This window comes from Penicillium lagena (assembly GCF_028827675.1).
Source record: "Penicillium lagena strain IBT 129212 chromosome Unknown utg000005l_segment0_segment0, whole genome shotgun sequence".
Classification (NCBI taxonomy): Eukaryota; Fungi; Ascomycota; class Eurotiomycetes; order Eurotiales; family Aspergillaceae; genus Penicillium; species Penicillium lagena.
In genome coordinates, this window is record NW_026623226.1 from 2,709,636 (window position 1) to 2,728,885 (window position 19,250).

The 19,250-nt window shown below is 52.2% G+C and overlaps 6 protein-coding genes across 6 annotated transcripts; 3 read left to right on the forward strand and 3 right to left on the reverse strand.

The window, feature by feature from the left end:
• Window positions 1-77: 77 nt before the first annotated feature.
• Window positions 78-4,628, reverse strand: N7510_007824 (sister chromatid cohesion factor PDS5; the record flags this gene model as incomplete). Its single annotated transcript, XM_056979749.1, has 3 exons — window positions 78-2,504; window positions 2,561-4,237; window positions 4,293-4,628. The coding sequence occupies 3 exons, from the start codon at window positions 4,626-4,628 to the stop codon at window positions 78-80; spliced, it is 4,440 nt and encodes a 1,479-aa protein (XP_056832792.1).
• Window positions 4,629-5,709: 1,081 nt separating this feature from the next.
• On the forward strand, window positions 5,710-6,631 carry N7510_007825 (uncharacterized protein; the record flags this gene model as incomplete). The annotated part of the gene is made up of 4 exons (XM_056979750.1): window positions 5,710-5,778; window positions 5,836-6,300; window positions 6,360-6,502; window positions 6,553-6,631. The coding sequence occupies 4 exons, from the start codon at window positions 5,710-5,712 to the stop codon at window positions 6,629-6,631; spliced, it is 756 nt and encodes a 251-aa protein (XP_056832793.1).
• A 325-nt stretch (window positions 6,632-6,956) lies between these two features.
• N7510_007826 (fasciclin domain-containing protein) lies at window positions 6,957-8,563 on the reverse strand (the record flags this gene model as incomplete). Its single annotated transcript, XM_056979751.1, has 2 exons — window positions 6,957-7,751; window positions 7,820-8,563. 2 exons carry the CDS (start codon window positions 8,561-8,563, stop codon window positions 6,957-6,959), a joined length of 1,539 nt encoding a protein of 512 aa, XP_056832794.1.
• A 592-nt stretch (window positions 8,564-9,155) lies between these two features.
• N7510_007827 (uncharacterized protein) lies at window positions 9,156-13,591 on the forward strand (the record flags this gene model as incomplete). Its single annotated transcript, XM_056979752.1, has 3 exons — window positions 9,156-9,416; window positions 9,465-11,891; window positions 11,954-13,591. 3 exons carry the CDS (start codon window positions 9,156-9,158, stop codon window positions 13,589-13,591), a joined length of 4,326 nt encoding a protein of 1,441 aa, XP_056832795.1.
• An 809-nt stretch (window positions 13,592-14,400) lies between these two features.
• On the forward strand, window positions 14,401-15,999 carry N7510_007828 (MFS transporter; the record flags this gene model as incomplete). Its single annotated transcript, XM_056979753.1, has 1 exon — window positions 14,401-15,999. One exon carries the CDS (start codon window positions 14,401-14,403, stop codon window positions 15,997-15,999), a length of 1,599 nt encoding a protein of 532 aa, XP_056832796.1.
• Window positions 16,000-16,449: 450 nt separating this feature from the next.
• On the reverse strand, window positions 16,450-19,189 carry cdc48 (AAA family ATPase CDC48; the record flags this gene model as incomplete). The annotated part of the gene is made up of 6 exons (XM_056979754.1): window positions 16,450-17,039; window positions 17,092-18,583; window positions 18,642-18,891; window positions 18,949-19,004; window positions 19,060-19,087; window positions 19,140-19,189. The coding sequence occupies 6 exons, from the start codon at window positions 19,187-19,189 to the stop codon at window positions 16,450-16,452; spliced, it is 2,466 nt and encodes an 821-aa protein (XP_056832797.1).
• Between the last annotated feature and the right edge of the window lie 61 nt (window positions 19,190-19,250).

Genomic DNA, 19,250 nt, shown 5'->3' on the forward strand with positions numbered 1-19,250 from the left:
ATGAATGGAGGATAAATGTAACAACACAAAACGAGAAACCAAAGGAGCGTTGGGAGTTGAGGTTCACTGATCTGTGTTTATCCTCTCCGCGAGGACCGGCGCGTGGGCAAGGTAGTCTGAATGGGCTTTTGAACCTTCGTTTCTTTTTTCTTGATTGCTCGCTTCGAAGCAGGGGCAGGTGAGTTCTCCTTCTCACTGTCCGCACCAGCCTGAGACCCATCTTGCTCAGCGCCTCCATCTTGCATCTCTTCATCTTCATCCTCGTTTTCCTCGTCATTATCATGGTCATCCACTTCGTCGCCCTCATCCCATTGCTGCATTTCCTGGTCATCGTCATCGCTATCCTTGTCCGCGTAGCTGACAGACTTCCTTCCAGTACCTCGGCCGCTGCGTCGACGGGCAGAGGAGGGGAGAGCATCACCCGCACCGCCGTCGGAGGACCAGTGGTCTTCATCCTTGCGCTTGCGCCGGGCAGGCTTTGATGATGTACCAACCGACGAAGTGGACTTGCGGGGTGGACGAGCAGACTTGTCCTTGTCTCGGCGCGGCTTCTTTGCGTTGCCGTTCGCGTCCAGAGACTCAGGCTTCCGCTTCTTGGGTTGGCCACCGTGAGAGCTAGATTTCAGGGCATTGCGAACAACGCGATCCAGCATGTCGTCCATCTCATCCGGCAAAAAGTTCTTGTCGGCCACATCCTGGGCTTCGCGGTGGGTTGGCATCGGGACAAAGAGAGCGCTGGGAACACCCATCTTGCCCGGGTAGGTCTGCAGAATGTTGGTGCCGCCGGCACCACCGCCGAACTTGTGCTGTTGGGAATAGATATCTGCGAAGCGGCGAATGGTTGCCTGGGCGAGGTCAGACAGTGTGTGGAGGCGGGTAGAGATTTCGTCGGATTTAGTGATGCCGTCACGGAATTGTTTGACGCGTTGGGCCATGTGGAAGATGAGGGACATGTTGTGCTCGTTAGCCACAGCCAGGAGATAGAAGAGGATGTATCGTGAGAAGTCGCACAAGTCGCCGAGCTTGGTCGACTCGTCCAAGCCTTCAGACGGATAGTCTGGGTGGTAAGCGAGTAGAGAAAGGAGGCGGGGAAAGATGAGCTCCATGACCATCGTATGCTCCGTCCGCTTTCCGCTGACTTGGGCCTGCTGTGTGAAATTTGCTGCACGAGACCTGAGCCAGGTGAGGGTGCTTTCCTTGAAGCCATGACTTGGCTCGAAGGCTAGAAGACACGGGACAATATACCAGCGTTTGCTGAGGTATGAATTCTGCACCAGCTTCTTCTTGAGGTTGTTGACGAACTCGCTTCGCACCGGGAGCAGCGGGTCTTGAGCCATCAAAGCGACCGAGTTGAAGTCCTTTGCAGTCAGCAAGCGGTCGCAGACACTGACTGTGGCACAAAGCTTGACTAAGGACTTGGCAGCAAGGAGACGTAGCCGTGCTTTTTGACCTGCTGGTGTGTCTTTCTTCTTGGACAGTTCGCCTTCGCCAGCGATCAGCTTGTTCAAGGTGCTGTACACTGGGTCTGCATGAGCTCGGAAGTCTGCTTCATCATCCGAGCCTCCCTTGGCTCGGAGACGGTTCACGACAATCTTGAGTGCCCACTCCTTGGCGCTCGTCTCCTCGTCCACAGTGTCAGGCCAGCTATATCCAGCATCTGCTTCAGGAGCACGATTCTTGAGAAGAATCTGATTGACAGAAATAGAAACGATGGCATCGCTTTCCTCATCTGCTTGCCTCGGCGCCAGAAGGCTCAACTGCGACAAAGCAGCCAGGCGGGTGAGGAACCGGTCGGATCCATATGTCCACTTCTTAACACACTTTTGCACAAGATCCTTGGCATACATCTCTTTCCGGTCGGCAGTGGCTATCAGGATTGACACAGCATGCTTCGCAGCATGTGGTGAGGAGCTGTACAGAGCGTAGTTGGTTAACGCCTGGAAAAACTTGCGCTCCTTTGGAAGCTTTGCCGGGAGCTTCTTCGCGAAGCCTGCGCAGGCCTTGAGGATTTCCTCCGTACCAGTTTCTCCGGCCGAGGAAGCGTTGGGGGCATCTGCTTCAAGATCCTTGCACATTTCCTGGACCTGCGCCTCTAGAACTTCTGGGGTTTGAGACGAGATCTCCTTCAGCATTTCTTGTGCCGGATTGGCCAGCCCGTTTTCGTTTGTGCGAGAGAGACTCATGACTGCTGGGATGTGACTTCGGTTGAAGATTAGAGACCCAGAGCGATACAGAAGGGGAGTCAAGGTCTCGAGCAATGGTGAATTGTTGGCACTTTGCATTCGCCGTTGGAGTTCTCTGATGGCCTTGATCACGGTGCGATAATCACTCACGGCGGACATGGAGAAGCGGACAAGCTGATAGCTGCGTCGATCATGCACCTTGGCAAACTTCCACAAGTCCGCAGATGCGCGTGAAGCATCAGGGAATGTCTTTGAAAGCCCGTCTACAACCCTTCCAAGCTGAGCTTTGACCTGCTCCCCGTCCTTGTCGATCACACCACCCTGCAAGTGTGTCGTTAGTATCACGTTTCATTTAACGCATTGGAAAAAAAACTTACATTGTACTTCTCACAAGCGTCCAGATAGATCGTCGTACCCTGCCTCATGTTCAGTTGTCGGTTCAGCATGACGAAGAAGACTCGTCGGGCCTTCTCGTCCAGGCCCCGCAAGAGCGTGAGTATTCGGCGAACGCGAATCTTGTCGATATCGATATCCTGATCAACTTCGGAAGTTTGGCTTTCCTTCTGCTTTTGTGACTGATTTGAGCCTCCTCGTGATGGCTTCGACTTGACGGGAGGATAGTTCAAGGGCAGAAGAGTTTCAAACAGAACACGGTCGATCAACAACTGAATTTCTTGGTCGTTGGTGTAATAGGCATCGAAAATCTTGGATGGGGCATCCTTCAGGACTGACACCACTGGTTCCGTATTTTGCTCAATGTCTCCAGCGGCCACAGCCCACATTCGAGCAAGGATTTTCATCGCATGCTCACGTACCTGCGGCTTGCGGTCCTTGACTCTTTCAGCGAGAATGGCAAGCACCGAATCTGGAGAAGAACAACCCCCATCCACGCCGAGCTTGTGAACGATATGGTTCAGACCGAACTTGCCAACTGTGTCTACCGCAGCGACACGAACCCGTTCATCCGCGTCCCGTAGCATGGAAGCGAGGCTTCGTACAAGCCCTTGTTCTTCACTCTCACTCAGACCAGATCCTCCCGCTGAGGTGAACAGGATTCGTCCCACGGCAGTCACCCAAGCGGCGCGGACCGACGGTGTCTTGTCGAGGCGTCGGCTGAGGAACGCTTCGTATGCCGAGGTGTGGGCTTGAGAAAAGGGTTTTATGGACACGGGAGTCAGTAGAACATTTGGCTGAGGGATGGTTTGCGCGTATTCCACCAGGGTTATTGGCGGATATGCCGCAGGATCCATTGGCGGCGGCGGAGGAGGTCCCGCAACACCGATGCCCGCAGCGAGGTCTCCGATAGTCTGCGTAGCCAACAGGCGCAGGGCCACTGATTCCGCAGACATCTCCGCTTCCACTTGAGGGATCACATTCTGCAGCACCTCTGGGCACGCCCGCCACAGCTCACGGATCAGACGGTGTGCCTTGCTCAATTCTTTAATGTCTTCACCTTCTTCGTCGGAGTCGTCCAGACTCGGTTTCTTAGCGCCGTGCTTGGTACCGTTTGTTTGACCGGCTGACACGGACGCATCGATGATCACGTTGTTGAAATATTGGCTAATATGGCTCGTCATTCGTTCTGGACAGGCTTGGCAGATAGCCTTGGCCATATTGTATGCCGGCGGGTAGTCCTTCAGCAAAAGCGTGGCTTGTTTGGTGTCAAGCGGGGCATCTGGTCGTTTTCCTTTCTTGTTGGTGCTTTCAAGCACCCGAGGATCCACGCGCAAGAACTGTGCCACAATGGTATCCACGACCTCTGGAGCAAGGACTGGAGTTTCATCAATAACCGTCACCAACAATCGAGTCATATCGAACTCGACCCCCTTGGCCACCTCCTCGCCGGTCGAGGCCTTTGAGGATCCCGAGACGATGTCGAAGCAGCCCGTGAACAGCGGGACGATCAGAGAATCCGGGTGATCGAGATCGGTCATGAGAACCACACTCTTCACTTCGGCGAGTGAGTTGAGAACATAACTGTGTTGCGCGTTGTAGGCATTGGATGGATCGGCCAGGGCGGGGATGATCGAAGTGACGATACACGTAAAGATATCCTGTTCTGCGGGTCAGCGCGTCTGCCATTGAGAGGTAACCTCATTCGAAGCGCACCTTGAGCTGGTTTGCCGTAAACGGCGCGTCGGGCGCGCATAGTCGCAAGACATCGACGATGCAATGGGTGGCCCACGCCCGCACGCCCTTATCCTTGTGAGCGAGCAGGTGTCCGCTGGCCAGTTCCTGGGAGACTTTCCGCAGCGAATCCTTGTCGACTTCCTCCTGTTCGAGTTTGCGCAGTTCCTGAGCGAGGGTCTGCAGGCGTTCCAGCAGGTCGGCGATGGGGATGGCGGCGCGGCCCACGCGCCATGACAGCGGCTGGTTGAAGGCGAGACTGCGAAGCCCCTCGTCGGGCTCGGCGACCTCAGCAGGCTGGCGAGAGCGCGTCGGCATGATGGCCTGAGAAGTGGCAGAGCGACAAGCGGGAGGAAGCAGGAGATGAGTGGGCCAGGCCAGAGCACGGGACGCGTCACGGGGTCGCGTGTCTCAGTCATCGATCAAAACTGCAGGTATGCAGGTACATGTTCTTATCTGCGTCACTCTTGGTGGAATACCATTCGTGTTTTACATGCGCTCTTCCAAAACAAACCATTGACTGAGTCTTGGTAGATGGAGTAGGTATACTCGTAGCGGAGCCAGATGTTCTCATCGAAGACGGGCCAGGAACCGATGCAAAACGCGCCATGGATTTTGTATCTCCATTAGCAAGCTATGCAAGAACAGGGATATACTAGAGCTGTCGAGCGCTCCACAGCAGTTCGAGGATTGCCGGCCACGAATAACCTGCTCGACATACTTCAAGGTAGATTACATCTATGTAGAACGCAAGAAGCGTCCTTGAGGGGGTCGAATAGAATTCGGTAATGAGTCGGGCTAGCTTAACCCGATCAAGAGAAGAGAGGATACCCGTCGAATAGTAAATGTGCCAAGAGCCATCTTGTATAATATTTCGACCGGACAGTAAGGAATAGTTACAGGCCAACGAAAAGTGCAACGCCTAAACCCTATTTTTCAACCACATTATATAGCGCCTGAGACAAGGCAGCAGCTCGACAATGTGTAGCCGTTGTGGAGCCCAGCCACTTCATTCGTAAGCACACCTATTAAAGGCGAAGTCTTCAGACGGGATTGTTGAGTCAACCTCTCCTCGGCATCTCCAACGGGTCCGAGGATTTTAGATTACTAAACATACCTTTAAGCGCGCCGCGGTCAACGTTCTCGTTTCGTTAGACTTACTGACATCTTTCTTACGGAGTTTCTATATATTATTGATCATTTGTCAGATGTGGCATTGTCGTGCTTGTTTGTAACCAACACCGGTTTCACCGACGGCTTAGAAATCCTAGCATCCGTACATGCAGATAGCAGAAGTATAAAGTAACTAAAGCAGTCCTATCAAGAGAATGTATCTCATCAATAACTCTTCTACTTGCGCCTTTCGACTCTCTACATGGTCGTAACACCTCCTTCAACAATGCAACCATCGAATATCCTCATCTTCGGCGCCAGTCGTGGTATTGGCTTAGGTCTGGTCAAACATTCTGTATGGCAGCAACTTGTTTTATCAGATTACGTTCTAATCTAACCATGAGTACCGCAGGTGGCACAATACCCTGCCGCAACCATATATGCAACTGTTCGCTCAGTCTCAGGCGCGCCTGAGCTGCGGTCCCTCTCGGACCAGAACGGCAAGCGCGTGGTCATTTTGGAGGCAGATACTACCGACCCTGCCTCTATCGCGAAGCTGAAGGAAACTATCAGCAATTCAACCTCATCGCTTGACCAAGTGATCTATAACGCGGGAGTCCTTAAAGGATTTGCGCCCATCACGAAGGCTGAGCTCGGAGACTTCAAGCAGAACATGGAGGTGAATGTGTACGGCGCACACCTTGCGACTGTAGCATTCTTTCCTTTCGTAATGCAATCCACCTACAAGAACAAGGTCTTCGCATTCATTGGCAGCAGTTTTGGATCCGTTAATACAGCGCAACAGAACTTCGACATGCATAGCCAGGCATTCGGAACACCAGGAGCGAATCCTACAGCGCTCTATGACATATCAAAGGTTAGTTCTCCCACCAGGGTTAACCGGCGGATTTTATATAGTAACGATGAACAATGCAGACCGCGGAAGAGAGGCTTCTTTTGGAGTTCGACATGGAACTCCGACCGAAAGGCGTTCCTATGCTTCTCTGTCATCCAGGGCTGCCCAAGACTGACATGAATCCCTTCGGCAATATTACTGTCGAAGAAAGTGCGCAAGGAGTGTAAGTATACCATCTTTTCGTAAGATCTTTCCAATCTCTGACTACCTTAGTGTTCGGGTCATTGGAGAGTACCATATCGACCGTAAGGAAAGATTTCTCGACTACGAAGGCAAGGAGGTTGCCCTGTGATCTTGACTTTGTATGGGAGCAGGCGCAGGGTTTGGGGTCGGTAATAAAAGTGGTATATCTAATACCTTGGTCCATAGGCAGGTAACAGAAATAGTATTCTTAGCTTTACCGCAATAAAGCCAAATTGAAGTATACAGTGATTCTATCCTGATCCATAATACCTGGAATTGCTGGGGGTCCGCTAAACCATGGGATTAACAATGACAGAGCGGAGTTGTACAGTTTCAGACAAACTAATATAGAATTCACAGATCGAAATACACATAGGTCAAATCATGTCAAACATAGCTCTTAAGAGGAACTCGAATAGAGGTGAAGCAGAGTACTACGAGCTTGGACTATCCAGGAACGCGAATAGGTCAGACTCGAAATCGTCGCCGTTACCGTCATCCGTGACCAAGCCTGCAAATCGGGCCTTGAACTCCTCAAGCGTGTCGCACATATCGCCATCGTAGAAATAGCGTCGACGACTGCTTGCGTGGCGAGCACCCTTCTTTGAGGGAATTAGCACGTTATCGAGAACAATTATGCTTCCATCTCTAGCGACACCATCTGTGGCCACCACGATGTGTTGGTATCCATTGACCATGAACTTGGAGAATGGACCTCGCTGCTTGATATCGACTGCAATAGTGCGATTGCCGAGCATTGTAGGAAGTTCGATGAGTGTAGATAGCTGGGGTAGATTGGCGTTCTTTGTTAGCTGAGCTAAAAGGAAAGCGTCCGATGGCGGCGATGGCGACGACAGCGACGACGGCGGCAATGGGTTGCGTAAGCGTTCGATCTTACCGGCCTCGTTATACCAGACATCCGAGTAAAGGGTCTGATTGCGTACAACGTGGTATTCGAGCAGAGCGCGAAGGTATTTCTCTCCTTGGGCAGAAAAAAGGAAAGCGCTAATGCGAGGACCCAGCATATCAAACGCCGCGTTTGACGGGGCGAAGAACGTGCCACCCCGGCAAGCACTTGCCATAGCCTCTATGGTCGAGGATAAGTTGGTCCGGGTAAGGCCGAGGGAGAGGGCCGAGAATTTTGTTGGGAGCAGGTTGAGGACAGAAAGAGTTGATGGCGGAGGCATGAGAATGGAGTCAACGACCTGAATGATCCCATTGGATGCACGCTAGCATAATGTTACTAATCTGGACGTAGGTCTCTGTAGGTTTGTAGGTAATTGTAGGTGGGACTTACGATATTGTTAGCGACGAGCCGAGCATAAAAGTTGACTGTAGTTGGTTCCCAGTCATTTGCACGGATCGACAACCGCTGGGGCAGATCACCGCCAAGAGCTGGTTCCTTGTATAGCGTGGGCACGGTAAAACTGTCTTGGGATACTTGGGTGGTCCCGGGAGAGATATGATAGTAGAGGATTTTGCGAATTGCTCCCGGTGATAGCTGAAGGGGATAATTCGAGATTTTGTCGAATGCGCAGTCGGTTGGAACAAAGACAGTGTGATTAACCGTGCTGTCATTAAGGATGCGGGCGAGTTCCTTGTTTTCGTCGGCGTCGATAAGCGCCGCTAGCTTCGTGGTGAATTGGCTTGTCTTGATCAGCTCATAGATTGTCATGTTAGACGATCCACTATTAAAGTGGTTCAGTCGTCGGTTGCCTGCTGTTGCCGCATCATCGAAGTCGTCCTCTTCGTCGAAATCCTCGAATACGGAATTCTCATCAAAGAACACCATATTTCTGCCGCCGCCGTAATAACTAGACTCAAGAATGTCGAGCCATGTGGGAATAAACATGGTTTCGCGGAAGGAGTACATTCCGTCGGCCTGAGTGGCCTCGTCACTCAGAAGTAGCCTCTCATCGATAGCGTTCAATCGGTCGTCATTATTCTTACCGTGCCCTGGCGATAGCAGGGCTTGCTCGTCTGCGACAACGACGGCGGACGAGACGGTCACTAAATACAGAAAGAAGTCAACTACCTTCATCGTCGCGATATGTGTTCGTCTGCTCAAGTTACGAGGAGTAGCAGTGGTATTAAAGACATTGGAGCCTGGCGTCAGCCGCACGGGATCAAGTCGGCCTCCGTCCAGTATTTTAGGGACGCTACTGGGATATTAGGAACTGAATGTGACCTGGCGTTAATAGCGTTGCTTCAAGACGGCGGTATTTAAACGCCAGGGTCCTCGCCAACTTTTGTGCCCCCTGCATTTGAGCACACGGGTTAACAAAACAGTTGCTTTTCCCCTGGCTGACACGTAAACAAGACCTGCAGTCAACGTTGAACATAAAATGTATTGTACAGAATTATTGGATTATATACTCCAAGGGTCTTGACATCTACACATAGCCACCACCGGAGCCGATCAAGCTACCGGAGGCTGCCAATAATATCGATGAAGTTCGCACGGTCCTCCACTCCTGAATGGATTAAAGCTTGTTAGCCTGTTAGGGTCTGCGTTGTTTTTTCAGCCGTACGCGCTAGTTACTAATTCTCGTAAGTGAACGATAATCGCCACCCAAAAGCTAGAAGATGAGCCTAGCCCCGCATTCAGGGGACACACCAATTTTCAGATCTCAATGGCAGATTATACAGGAAGCGACGACTACAATCTCCAGGAGGCGTGGGACACGGTGTGTCGGTCCTTCGCCAAAACAACCAATGTGGATCTCACTACAGCCCCGAAGTACACCATCGATGAGGTGCTTAATCAAATCCGGCAAAAGCAGGATAACGACGAGGAGCGAAATGTTAAATACAAAGTCGCCAAGGATGTCATCAGCAAGACTTTGAAATGCATTGAAGTTCTTGGTGGGATTGCCGTCCAGGGGGCAAGTATGGTGTGTATCTCACTCATTCGCTGAATTAGCTCTGTCTGATAGCAGTAGGTGTTCGGCGGCCCAAGCACTCTATGTTTCAATGCTGTGTCATATCTTATCGAAACTGGGGCAAAATTCAAGGGAATTTTCAGCAGTATTGCAGAGCTGTTTAAACGCATCTCAGACGTTCTGGAACGATGCAAGATCTATCTCCGCATGCCGCATGAGGCTGTGGATATTTCCTTACGACGGATAATCAATGATGAGCTGTTGTGTTTTGTCGATATCTGTGCGCTATCGATGAAAGTTTTAAAGGGACACAAAATTTTGATTGCACTCAAGGTCTTCGCCTTCAACAGTGACGAGGGGGTTGGTGGGCAGTTGGCTCGCCTGGCTGGGCTCGTCGAGCGGGAGTCACAAATGCGAGGGACTCTGGGATTTGAATCGCAGAAGAACAGTGAGAGGAACATCGTGGAGACGAGAGACGGGACGAAGAAGATCAATGCGGGCGTCGACAAATTACTAGAGCTTCAGCAGAAAAACGAGGAGGGGATTAAGGGGAATAAACAACTTCAGGAGGTCGACATCTATCTTGACAGTCCCAGCGAGCGCTTTGCCAAGATGCGAGAGAGGTACAGGGACCTTCGCAGCAAAAAAGTCGATGGAAGCGGACAATGGCTCCGCAACGATCCGGTGTACACAGGATGGGCGAGTTGTGAGAATGAGTCTCCATTAGATGTGCTCTGCATATCCGGAGGCGAAGGATACGGTAAAACCTATCTATTCACTACGATCATTCGGGATCTGCAGGAGAGGGTTTCAAATGTGACGGACAGCTTGAGTCGCACGTCGATCGGCTATTATTTTTTCGAGCAAGGAAGTCCCACTCGAGGAGCTGCTCAGTCCGCGGCGAATGACGCCTCATCTTTAATCAAAGCATTGAAGACCGTGGCATATCAATTGGCTAGCCATGACCCGGTCTATCGGAAGGAACTTGCCGCTTCCGCGAAGTCGATGGAAGTCAACCAAATAGCCCAACTGTGGGATGTTCTCTTCACCAAGTCTTACAAAGGGGACTCAACATTCTTCATCCTATTGGATGGCGCCGAACAGATTGTACGGGAAAACCTCAAACAGCTCCTGAATGTTCTAGCGGACCTCCAGAAGATATCAGACACTAGGGGCCGGTTCCATCTTCGCATCCTCTTCTCTGCGCGGAACGAAACCGTCGAGCAGATCACAAACCACCTCAACGAAGGGACCTCTACTATTGATGTCGCTTCGAAAAACAAAGACGATATCGAAATGTTCATTAACGACCGCCTCGGAAGCATGGAGATCCTCAGCAGCGGCTCCACCCAGGTTGAAGCACTTAAGAAGGAAATTCTCGAAGGCCTCTTGAAAGAGGCGCATGGCGATTTCGTCAACGTAGGTCTTCTACTCAACCAGATAGGCGATAAACAACGTCCCGGAGAAATACGAGACGTTTTATCCCGGTCAGGCGAGAATCGTTCGAACACAATTGCCCGCGAGATCGAGAGATTGAACGAGACCCTGGGTGAAGATAATATTTCAGATCTCAATGAGCTCCTAGTCTGGGTTATGAACGCACGCTGCCCGCTCATGCTTTGCGAATTGGAAGCCGTTCTCTATGTGAAAAATGGCGAGCTATCACTTCGCTCGTTGGAGGACGAGATCAACGGTCGGTTCTCTGCCCTGTTCCGCATAGACGGAGAGATAGACCCGAAAACGAAGAACATGCCCCCGACAGCGACCGTGTCTCTAGTATCGAACTCGATAGAGGAGTACTTCCGAGCAAAATCCGCTAGCGAGGAGGCCGAGGCTGACGACGGCCAGCTTAAATGGAACACCACCGGGGATGTCCTCGAGTCGGAGGTCAAAATTGTCCGGCGATTCCTAGATTTGGTCTGCGACCCTAAGCTGTTCAAGAAATTCGACTTTGAAGCCTTCTTCGAGCGAAAATTGACCAAAAAGACTGCCCGGCTCGGCGTCGATACAGACACAGCTCACATGCGAATTTTAATGGCCTGTCTCAAATCCGTCTCAGAGAAAACAGATGAATCTTCTAAGCTGGTAGACTACGCGACGTTTTACTTTGAAGACCATCTTCGTCTCATTGATCTGTCATTGATACAGCCACAAAGCAAGGCCATCGTCGGTCCACAATTGGTGACAATGTTTACAGACGAGGAAATCTTCAAATCCTGGTGGACTGAGAACCGCCTGTGGATGCGGGATACTTGGCTATACGAGGATGACCGCGTTGATGTGGTGTTGAAATGGCTACAAGACTCCGCTGTCACTAAGAAGCTTCCCGAAAAGGACATGGCATGGGTCAAGAGTCTAAGTTCGAAGTCGAAACCTGACGCAGATCTCCTGGAGCATATCGCCAAGTTCATGGTGCATAAATGGCTGCAGATGAGTGATTGGAATATTGTGGAGTTGTTTTATTGGGTAAATGCATATTCGAACAAGGTAAGTCTAGGTGATTGCCCTTCGTGTATTTGATTTGGTTGGTTATTGAACTCTTTTGATAGATTGAAAATCGCAAAGATTCGAATGTGAAGCGCGAGACCGAAGATCCGAGACCAAAGAAGATTCCGGCGTCTCGGATCTATGAGGTAGCCGAGTGGGGTCGACAACTCCTTGGACTGGACAGTCTTGGTTATGAGGAAACACGAAACGTCGCCAGAACGTTGAGAGAGTTTGGGAAGTTGGATGATGCGATCGAAACATTCAAGCGGGCAGCGTTACTCCAAGAAGATACCTGGTTCGCCAAATGGGGTCTTGCGCAGGCTTACAACCTCCAAGGAAAATTTGCGCTGGCAGTTGAGACTCTAGAAGCAGTTTTGGCGTCTATCGAAAGTGGAAAATCTAAACCCGATGACCCTAGGAACACTCTACAAAGACTTAACCAAGATCTGGCCTGGTGGCACAAAGAAGCCGGGAATTTCGAGAAAGCCTTGGACATTTATGAATCCATCTTGCAGGAACATCCGGATGACTATGAGTCAGCCTTTGGTTTGACCTTAGTTCTACGACACAAAGGGAGCTATACACAGCTAGTTGAATTCCTCGAACGCTTGAAAAAGTCCAAAGACGAGGTTACCGGTCTCGATCGGCGCACAGAAATCTTCCACCAGTATTTCTGGAATGATGATTATCATGGCACTATCGCCGCTGCTGGAAAAATTTTGAACGGCAGCGGTATCACGACTCTGAAGGATAGCTATCGCACTGCTGTCGATACGGCAGAAGAAAAGGTTCAACTTGCTAAAGACAAGCTAAACCGAGAGGAAGAAACCCGCGCAAAACAAATGATGGCCATGCTAATGCACTACTGTGCCAAGTTCTTCTACAATAACTACACATGTGCTGAGGAAAAGGAGATGGCGTTGTCCATGTGGGTGCGGATTATCCAGTTAGACGAAACCGAAATGACCCCAATCCTAAGGCTTGCAAAGGTGTTTGCCACCCGGGGTCTATCAAGCCTCTATTTTGAAAAAGCACTCCAGGCGGGACAAGGTACTGAACTAGCAGCCAAATACATCGACGATCTAGAGCACCTTGCCACTTTGAAATCGGACGGAAATCTGACGGATGAGGTGAAGGAGACATATCCGCGGCAGTTACTGGCTCGGTACTATGCGCTTTGCGGGGAGATGGAGAAAGCAAAGAACGTGATCAGGCCCTTTGTCAAAGTCAATATAGATCTTTTGTCGGACGACGATCCCCGCAACGATTGGCAGGGATTTGGAGGCCTAGCGGCGCACTTCATGTTTGCTGGTCAGGATGATAACTCTCTGGCCGCATGGTCACTCATCAGACCCAATGAAGACGATGAGGATACGGATGCTATCAAAGAGCTGGAAGGTCCTATTGATTACCAATGCGATGGAAGATGTGGAACGATGTGGAGCTACGCAAACGATATGTATATTTGCCGAGACTGTGCGGATGTGCAATTCGATGAGAGTTGCCTCAGAAAGCTACAAGAGGGAAATTTGGGGCTTCAGGTGTGCAGCAAGAGCCACGAATTCTTCCATGTCCCCAAGTATGATGATGAAAAGGTGAAAAAAATCGGAAAAGAAAATGTGATGGTCGGGCAGGAAGTCATGGCGGTGGAGGATTGGATTCGAAAGATCAAGCGGGACTGGGGTTTTTCTACCGAATGATTCAATTTGATGCCACTGGCTGGTGGCTGTCTTTGTCATTTAGTTGCCGACGATAGTAAAATTTATATGCCGAGGATGGAAGCCCTGTAGATACACAGCCTCGTCTTCTTCCATGTCGAACTTACGAAATTCAACGCAACATCCAAAGCTCCTGGGCTATCGTCGCATTCAAACGTCCTTAGCGATCACAATAGACGGGTGGTACAAATCCCCCCAGAGTACCTACTAAATATACACCCCTCCCTCCTGTAGGTCCACACCATTGAAAATAATGCTACATGAAAACAAGGTGGACGACCCTCTACATCTTATTAGCGATCTCGACTTTGGTCACAGATTTGGTAAGCTTGTATAAATTCTTGTTTATTCTCATGGATAGCGTGATCAGATAAGCGACCGGTCGGAAGCTGCGCTATGGCGAATCTGCCGAGCGTGATCCACTTCGCGCCATCGGCCTCCGTTGACACCGATTAGTGGCGACCACGCCATTTTTATGTCAGTTGCAGCTCGCATAATCCACTCTCCGTCTGACGGGTGCACGGCATCATCGCGCCCGATGATTTTTTGGCCTAGAATGGCTCGCTCTCATTGGATCGCCCTTCGGTCTCTGGCGATTACCTACCATGGTAAACACCGAGTTCCTTGTACCTCCGTCGGGGTGGTTTCTCATCAAAGATCCACTGCAGAAAAAAAGCCATGGAGTGTTTAAATTCGGTGTGATGCGCCGGTTGGCACAGGATATCCATCCAAATCAGGAGCAAGAAAGAAAAGGTGCTTAGTGTCTTGTGATAGACCACAGCTCGCCAACTATGAGCTCCAACGACAACAGCAATAACAACAACCACTTCGACTCGGAAGCTCCCACGCCTCGTCTAAGTATGGAGCATCACGATCCTATCAGTGACTCCGGCGTCCAGACAGATAAGGATCTGCCTAGGGAAGACGCCGATGTCGAGAGCGACGCCGCCAGCATCAAGCCCGTCGCCGAGAAACCAGCACCCAAAGACCCCAATCTTGTCGAATGGGATGGACCCAACGATCCCGAGAACCCGCAGAACTTCACACCTCTCCGCAAATGGATCATCACCTTGACCATGTCCTCCATGACCATGTGGATCACCTTCGCAAGCAGCGTGTTCTCGACCGCCACGCTCGTCACCTCCAAAGAGTATGGCGTGTCGACCGAAGTCATGACTTTGGGCACAAGTCTCACAGTCTTCGGCTTCGCACTGGGCCCCCTCTGCTGGGCGCCGCTGAGCGAGCTCTACGGCCGACGCCTGCCGCTTTTCACCGGCTACGCCATCTTCGCCATCTTCCAGATCCCCGTCGCCGTTGCCCAAAACTTGGAAACCATCATGATCTGCCGCTTCCTGGTGGGCGTCTTCGGTTGCTCGCCGCTGGCCGTCGTCGGCGGCGCCATGGCTGATATCTGGGATCCCGTCGACCGCGCCGTCGCCATCGCCATGTTCAGCGCGGCCACTTTTCTCGGCCCCGTCCTGGGCCCCATCGTCGGCGGCTTCATCACAGAATCCTATCTGGGCTGGCGCTGGACCGCCTGGATTACTCTGATTGCGTCCGCAACCTTCGGCTGCATCGCTCTTTTCGTCGTCCCAGAGACCTACCCGCCGGTTCTCCTGCAGCAGCGTGCCGCCCGCCTGCGTCGCGAGACCCGCAACTGGGCCCTGCACTCCTTCCTGGACGAGCACAGCCCGTCTTTCCGCCAGATCTGCAACAACTACCTGCTACGCCCCTTCCAGATGCTCTTCCTGGAGCCCATCCTGCTGGCCATCACTCTATACCTGGCCCTGATCTACGGTATCCTCTATCTCTTCTTCGAAGCATACCCGATCTCCTTCGGCGAGGTGCGCGGCTGGAAACACCAGGGCGTTGCCGCTCTCCCCTTCATCGGCATCATGATCGGCGTCTTCCTCGGCTGCGCCCTGATCATCTACACTACTAAGACCCGTTTCGCGCGCAAGCTCAAGAAGCACGGCCGCGTCGTCCCAGAAGAGCGTCTGATCCCAATGATGATTGCCTCAGTTCTTCTTCCCGCGGGCCTGTTCTGGTTCGGCTGGACCTCGAGCCCCAGCGTATCCTGGGTGCCGCAGGTGATCGCGGGCGTGCCCATCGGCCTGGGCATCCTGGTGATCTTCATGCAGGGCCTCAACTACATCATTGACGTGTACATGATGTTCGCCAACTCGGCCATCGCGGCCAACACGCTCGTCCGGTCTGCTCTCGGCGGTGCGTTCCCCTTATTCGCCTCGCAGATGTATCACAATCTCGGCGTCAACTGGGCTTCCAGCCTGCTGGGCTTCATTACCCTGGCTATGATCCCCATCCCGATCTTGTTCTATTTTTACGGTGCCAAGATCCGCGCTATGAGCCGCTTCTCGCCGAAGTTCTGATTTTCTTGTCTTAAAACTTCATGGCGTTTGTTTTACTTGCATTGGGCGGATCACTTATACATAGAACTTGCATTTACTTTTACATCTAATGAATAATGTTGACGATTTGTATCTAAGTTCAGTTGTAGTATACTTGTAGATAAGCCGCACTGATGTACTACTGAATGCGTTCAAGAGTGCATCGCATCTACAAAATCTTACAGACGGACAAGTCTAGGTCCAAAGTAGAGATTCCTCCGTACGGGTTATTATGGCACATTGTATGTGGACAGAGAGACAAAGAAACAGAACCAGAAAAAGAGGAGAAAAAGCTATCAGTCCAGGCTGAGTTCCCAACCATGAAAAGAACGATCTACCGGTCAAATCCTCCGCGCAGGGAAACACAACCATGACTGGAAAGGCACAGACAACGCAAGAAAAATTCATTTCACACCGACAGGGAAGAGCTATTTAATCGTAGAGGCTGTCATCATTGCCGGCTTCGCCGAACGTGTCGTTCTCCTGCACCTCGCCCGAGGACGGGAAACGGAAGAAGCTGCTGCCGCCAGAGTTCTTCAGACTCTGCGCGAAGGCCTCGTAGCGGCGGATCTCGACGTCGTTGACAGAGCGACGGGCAGTCTTCATGGCCTCTTCGAAGTGGGCACGGGTGAGCTCAGGTACGGGGTCCTCGGCTTCGAGATCCTCCTCATCCTCCATCTTGACGTCCTCGCCGGCGGCCTCGCGCGCCTTGACGCGCTCGATATCGGCGGTGATGGCCTCCTTGATGGCCAGCTTGACGGCACGCTGTGTCACGAAGCCAAGATCGGCACCGGAGAAGCCGTGGGTCTTGCTGGCAATGAAGTTCAGGTCGACATCACCAGCAACGGGGGTCTTGCGGAGTTGAGCCTTAAGAATACCCTCACGGGATTCCTGGTCGGGCAGGGGAACGTAGACCAGGGTGTCGAGGCGGCCAGGACGAACCAGGGCAGCGTCCAGCTGCTCGGGACGGTTGGTGGCACCAATAACGAAAACGTTCTTCTTGGAAGTCATACCGTCCATCTCTGCACAGAAGTTAGCGGCCGTCGGATCAAAAAACCGAAAAAGTATACGTACCGGTCAGAAGCTGGTTAACAACACGGTCCGAAGCACCGCCAGCATCGCCAACCGAGCCTCCACGAGACTTGGCAATGGAATCCAGCTCATCAAGGAAGACAACGCAGGGAGCAGCGGCACGTGCCTTGTCGAAAATATCTCGAATGTTGCTCTCCGACTCACCGAACCACATGCTCAACAGCTCAGGACCCTTGATGGAGATGAAGTTGGCAGCGCACTCGTTGGCAACGGCCTTGGCCAACATGGTCTTACCAGTACCAGGAGGACCGTAGAACAGCACACCGCGAGAAGGCGAGAGACCGAACTTCTGGAACATCTCGGGGTGGTCCACAGGGTACTGGACACTCTCGATGAGCTCGCGCTTGACCTCCTCGAGACCACCAATATCGTCCCAGCGCACGTTCGGAACCTCGACGACGGCAACCTCGCGCAGGGCGGAGGGGTTGGAGACACCCAGAGCGTAACGGAAGTTCTCCATAGTGACACCCAGGGAGTCAAGCACCTCCGCATCAATCGTATCCTCATCAAGATCGATCATGTCCATCTTCTCACGGATCTGTTGCATGGCAGCCTCAGAGCACAACGAGGCCAGATCGGATCCGACGTGACCGTGAGTCTCGGCGGCAATGGTCTCGAGGTCAACATCGTCACCAAGCTTCATGTTCTTGGTGTGAATCTGCATAATCTCCAGACGACCCGTAGGGTCTGGAATGCCAATGTCAACTTCACGGTCGAAACGGCCGAAGCGACGAAGGGCAGGGTCGATGGAGTTGGGACGGTTAGTGGCCGCCATGACCACAACGTTGGAGCGGGCCTTCATGCCATCCATGAGAGTGAGGAGCTGGGAGACGACGCGACGCTCGACCTCACCGTTGGTCTTCTCACGCTTGGGGGCGATGGAGTCAATCTCATCAATGAAGATGATAGCCGGGGAGTTCTTCTCGGCCTCCTCGAACGCCTTGCGAAGGTTCGATTCAGATTCACCCGCCATCTTAGACATGATCTCGGGACCGTTGATCAGGAAGAAGAAGGCACCGGTCTCGTTAGCGACGGCACGTGCCATCAGAGTCTTACCGGTACCCGGAGGACCGTACATGAGGATACCACGAGGGGGCTTAATACCGATGGACTTGAAGAGTTGGGGGTGGCGGAGAGGCAACTCGACCAATTCACGGATCTGAGCCATCTGCTTTCGGCAACCACCAATGTCATCGTAGCCAACCTCGTTGAGGTTGCCCTCCTCATCCTCTCGCTGAATAGGGTCGCCCTCGCAGTGAATGATTGTGTCTTGGGCGACGATGCCGTACTCTGGCGGGTCCACCTCCACCACCTTGAATTCCACTTGTCTCATACCGCCTCGTACTGTGAACAGGTCACCCTGTCGGACTGGGCGGTACGCCTCGCGGAAGTAAGGAGCAAGGTAAACATCGAAGAGAGAGCCGGTAAGACCCTCGATGGTATCGGCGATGGGGAGGACGGCAATGCGCTTGGCCTGTCACAAAGGAATGGATGATTAGCAATGACGGAGAGAAATTGGGATGATAACCTACATATTTGATATCAGGGCAGGGGTGGACGGTGATGATATCGCCGTGCTTCACTCGGAGGTTGTGCCGGACGACACGGTTGATACGGGCACTCCCGTCATCGAGATCGTCATCCGCCAAGACGATGAGGGCAGTGTCCTTGCGTTTCTTGCCCTTCACCAAGACTGTGTCACCGCGGAAGAGCTGCAGCGTCTCCATGGTGTTGTTTGAAAGAGCGATCACCGAGTTGTCATCGTTCACGGCGTCAGTCACACTGGTTGGGTGAGCTGTCAGCATCTGGCCGAGTGGCGGGTGCGTGAAGCACACTTACATCAATGAGTTGGGCTTCTTCTTCTTCTTGAGAATAGCAGTGGAGGTGTCAAGCTCCTATAGATCCTTGTCAGTGCCAGATACTCGCCACCTATTCTGCAATCGCTCTTACCTCCTTCTTCTCGGCGCCCGAGGCGTCCCTGGTGAGACCGGTTAGCTTGTACGATGGGGATGATGGCAAAAGGAACATACTGGAGGTTGACCCTCTTCTTATCGTGAGTGTGATCCGGCTCCGCCGACATGGTGCAGGATCTGAAGTCGTGACGTGGATGGATACCAAGCTCTGGGAGAGGTCAAGTGTCC